Source organism: Lepidothrix coronata, unplaced genomic scaffold (assembly GCF_001604755.1).
Source record: "Lepidothrix coronata isolate B3197 unplaced genomic scaffold, Lepidothrix_coronata-1.0 Scaffold160, whole genome shotgun sequence".
NCBI lineage: Eukaryota > Metazoa > Chordata > Aves > Passeriformes > Pipridae > Lepidothrix > Lepidothrix coronata.
In genome coordinates, this window is record NW_016690340.1 from 2,103,579 (window position 1) to 2,107,495 (window position 3,917).

The following is a 3,917-nucleotide window of genomic DNA, read 5'->3' on the forward strand; positions in this document are numbered from 1 at the left end:
TTTTTTTTTTTCCTTTTTTTGCTTGTTTGTTTCGTTTTCTTTTTTTTTTTCTCCTTTTTTTGTTTCTTTTTTTTTCCCCCTCTCTTTTAAATGGAAATTCGGACAGTATGTGAATCTAATAGGGTTAAAAGCAGTCAGTCTCTGGGGAAGCAGAGCCTCAAAAGGGGCCGGCTGCCGTGGCAGAGCTGGTGTCGGGGAGCCCGTTCTCCTGCGTGTCCTGGGCCGAGGTGCTCGCCTGCCGCTGGGCCAGCGCTGAGCTCGAGTGTTTGCACTTGGGTGAACCGCACTGACAGCTGAAGAATTTGCCTTTGATGTCCCAGAACCTGTCCCCATAGTCAAAGCTGCAAGAGAGACACGGAGAGGGGGTCAGTGCACAGCAGCAGGAGGAGCAAAGAGGGGCCGAGATCAGCACGGCACAATCTGAGGATCACAGACCGGTCTGGGCTGGAAAGGACCTTAAGGATCATCTCATTCCACCCCCTTCTATCTCATTCCACCCCACCTTCCACTAGCCCAGGTTGCTCCAAGCCCCGTCCAATCTGACCTTGGACACTTCCAGGGATGGGGCAGCCACAGCTTCTCTGGGCCTCCCCACCCTCTCAGGGAAGGATTTCTCCCTCTATCTAACCTACATTTCCTCTTTTGTAGAATGGTTTGGGTGGGAAGGGACCTTAAAGCTCGTCCTGTTCCAACCCCCTTGCAAAGGGCACAGACACCTTTCCCTAGACCAGGTTGCATCTCCGTGGCAATAACTCTAGCAGACCAAGAAGTGTTGCTAGTTCTGGGCAACCTATGCCAGGGCCTCACCACCCTCATCTACTATCTACTCTAATATAACCCCACCCTCTGGCAGTGGGAAGCCATTCCCCCTTGTCCTGTCCCTCCATCCCTCGTCCCCAGTCCCTCTCCAGCTCTCCTGGAGCCCCTTTAGGCCCTGCAAGGGGCTCTCAGGTCTCCCTGAATCCTTCTCTCCTCCAGGTGAACCCCCCCAGCTCTCCCAGCCTGGCTCCAGAGCAAAGGGGCTCCAGCCCTTGGAGTATTTCCATGGCCTCCTCTGGACTTGCTCCAGCAGCTCCACGTCCTCCTGATGTTGTTCCCCACAGCTGGAGGCAGCTGTCCAGTTGGGATCACTGGAATCCCCCCCTCCCCTGCTGCCCACGCTGTGGGATCAGCCCAGAACATGGGGAGGTCTCAGGGCTACAAGTGGACACGTCCAAGTCACGTTGAGCCTGGGGCTGTGCAAACCTCCAGGGGATGGATCCACCTGTGGGATCCCTGAGGGTGCTGGAGGAAAGGGATGGGGTGAACCAGCTCAGGGGCAGCAGAGCCCTCACCCCTCCACCCAGTGCCCTTCCCCAGGGTGGCAGGCAGGCCCTGGCAGCACCTACCCAATCTCCTCTCCAGCCTCTATGTGCCTGGTGCTGAAGAAGGCGATCCTGGGGAAGCGAAGGTCCTGGTGGGACATGAACACCCGCACCGGGATGAGGTTGGGCTCGCAGAGGTGGTTGATGAAGCGGCTGATGTTGCCATAGAAACGGGCATCTATGCAGTACACCTCTCCATCCTGCAGGAGAAACGAGGCACCTTGCATTAGAGGAGGTGAAATTTGGGATCGTCGCTGCTCTTTGATAAATGAAAACAAACGATCTTCCCCTGGAGAACTTCAAGAGGAACAACCACAGCAGGACACCCAGTGTGGGTTTAAAGGGACTGAAAACACACACATACACACTTTTATATGCAACAGTACCCTGACAACACAGTTTTCTGCACAGCACTCTACCCCCACAAGCTCAAAGACCCGTCACAATGCCCGTGACACTGCCTGGCACGCCAGTTCTCCCAGCCCTGCCCTGCCCAAGCACCAGTTTGGCACAGCGGGATTGATGCTCAATGCAGACACTCTGTCACCAGCCACTGGATGGAGGAACAGGCATCTGTTCTGTCCTCTAACTGAACATGACAGCCAGGAAACACAAAGCCAGAGCCTCAAGAAAACACAGGGTTTTGCAGATAAGAGTGAAAGTGAGAACACAGAAATTCCCTTTCCAGGGAGCCCGGAGAGCAGTAATACTTTGTTTTCCTTAAAAATAAAAGAACCCCCCTCAGGGCTTTTTTTTTTAATTCCAGCAGAGAATGACTGTGCAAAGCAGAGACTTTAATTACAGAAGGTAATTTCAGCTGCAAAGAGGCCAAAAGCAAAAGGATCCATTAGTGGTGCTCCAAGTCCCTTTTGGGAAGGCACCTCGGGCTCGTTGATGGCTGAGCTGTGCCAGGTCACACCACCAGGAGCCCATCCCAGCAACGGGAGGGACATCACCCCCCATGGGCCTGTATCACACACAGTGTCCCCAGCTCCAACTGCATAAATAAATAAATCCCAGCACTCCCTCTGTTTCATCCATGGAAACGCCATGGGGGGTGAGGACATCACCCACTGCCACATCCAGGGATGGGACTGCAGCACCTGGAACAGGGAATGATCACCTTGCACGTGGCTGTGAGTGACAGCTCAAGGAACAGGGACAACAGAAATGGCCACCCAGCCAGCCTTTCATGACAGCACAAGTCCACTCAGGCCATTCCTTCAAACCCCAGGACCCCAAGACCCTTCCAGGGTTGGGATTCACACCCTTAGTAATCCCCCATCACTCCAGAGGCCACAGGACCTGCTGGCTCTGCCCTGACCTCCTCTGCCTGGCCCAGTGGGTGGTTTTTAACCATCCCTCAATGACTTGGTGCCTGGTTTTCTACAGATGCTCCACCTTGGTCTCCCCCCTGGCTTCCCTGAAGGCTTCCCAAGAGCCAGCACAGGTTCTCCCTCAAGGCAGAGAGCCAGGGCTAACCCAAAGGCAAGGCAAGGCCCAGGTGGGCTCATAAATGCACAAACCAGGTTGAAGTCCCTGCTGCTTTTCAACTTCTTAATTACAGTTTGACCCCACTGTTTGCACACCAACCACCAGACTCTTTATTTATCTCTTTTCAGCTGTTGAATGAGTGCCACTTTAAAAAAAAATAGAGTAAAAAACAAAGCAAAGCTCCTCTGCCACAAGCTGGTGACAGAAACAAGACACAGAGTGTTTTACAGCCTTCCTTGGAAGCCACCTCGCTCCTCTGAGACCCCAGCTCACCCTTCTCCTCTTCTTCTCTCCCAAGGGAAATCTGAAGTTTTAGATTGTACTTCTGAAAGCAATACTTCTGTTCCAAGAGCAGAGCAGTGAGGGAGAAAGAGCAGCAGGACGAGCTTCAAGCCCTTGCCAAGGTATCTGATGGATCCCTTTATGAGTGAACAGGGTTTATTGGGGTTTTTTTCAGTCTTTCAGCACATCATTTAATGAAGAGCTCACAGAGCTGGCAACCAACACAGGTGCCAGCCTGCACATACACACGAGAGTACCAAAAACTCAACAACCAACCTCAGGCTGCTCAGAGGGGCTTGTCAGAAGATCATCTTGCATCAGAAGTGGTGTGGGCAGCAGGTGCCACTGTGGCCAGTGCTGCTGGGCTCTGCTGCCACGTTAACCAGCCCTAAGTCTGACCTCAACTACTGTTCCAAGTCTTACCTCAACTATATTTTGCCTGTTTACTGTTTTGAGCGGTTCACTGCTCTCTGCAGACTTTCAGAACATGCTGTACAAGAAGATGGAGGGAAATATTCTCTTTGCTCTTTTGGAGAGGCAAGACCTTGGGATTGTCTCGCTGGACACCTTCAGACACAGTACCTTGTTGTCAAGGTCGAAGAGGTAGGAGTCCTCCTCACGGACGTCTGCCTCGGAGTCGGAGATCAGCTCCCCCACGTACCTGCAGACAGAGCAGGGGCACAAATGAGATCACAGAGTCACAAAATCAACCAGGTTGGAAAAGACCTCTGAGATCATCAAGTCCAACCCGTGACCCAACCCCACCTTGTCACCCAG

The 3,917-nt window shown here is 53.0% G+C and overlaps 1 protein-coding gene across 13 annotated transcripts in view; it reads right to left on the reverse strand.

Annotated features, from left to right (window-relative positions):
* Positions 1 to 53: 53 nt before the first annotated feature.
* EHMT1 (euchromatic histone lysine methyltransferase 1) overlaps positions 54 to 3,917 on the reverse strand; it is a 126,305-nt gene continuing 122,441 nt past the window's right edge. For 12 of the 13 annotated variants that reach the window (XM_017829211.1, XM_017829209.1, XM_017829213.1 and 9 more), the window contains 3 exons: positions 3,723 to 3,801; positions 1,389 to 1,564; positions 80 to 341 (listed from right to left, as the gene is read on the reverse strand). In XM_017829211.1, the coding sequence (XP_017684700.1) occupies positions 158 to 341; positions 1,389 to 1,564; positions 3,723 to 3,801 (439 nt within the window). In that variant the 3' untranslated portion in view covers positions 80 to 157. Of the gene's footprint in view, positions 342 to 1,388; positions 1,565 to 3,722; positions 3,802 to 3,917 lie in introns of all 13 variants that reach the window. The other variant, XM_017829202.1, reaches the window with a different exon arrangement.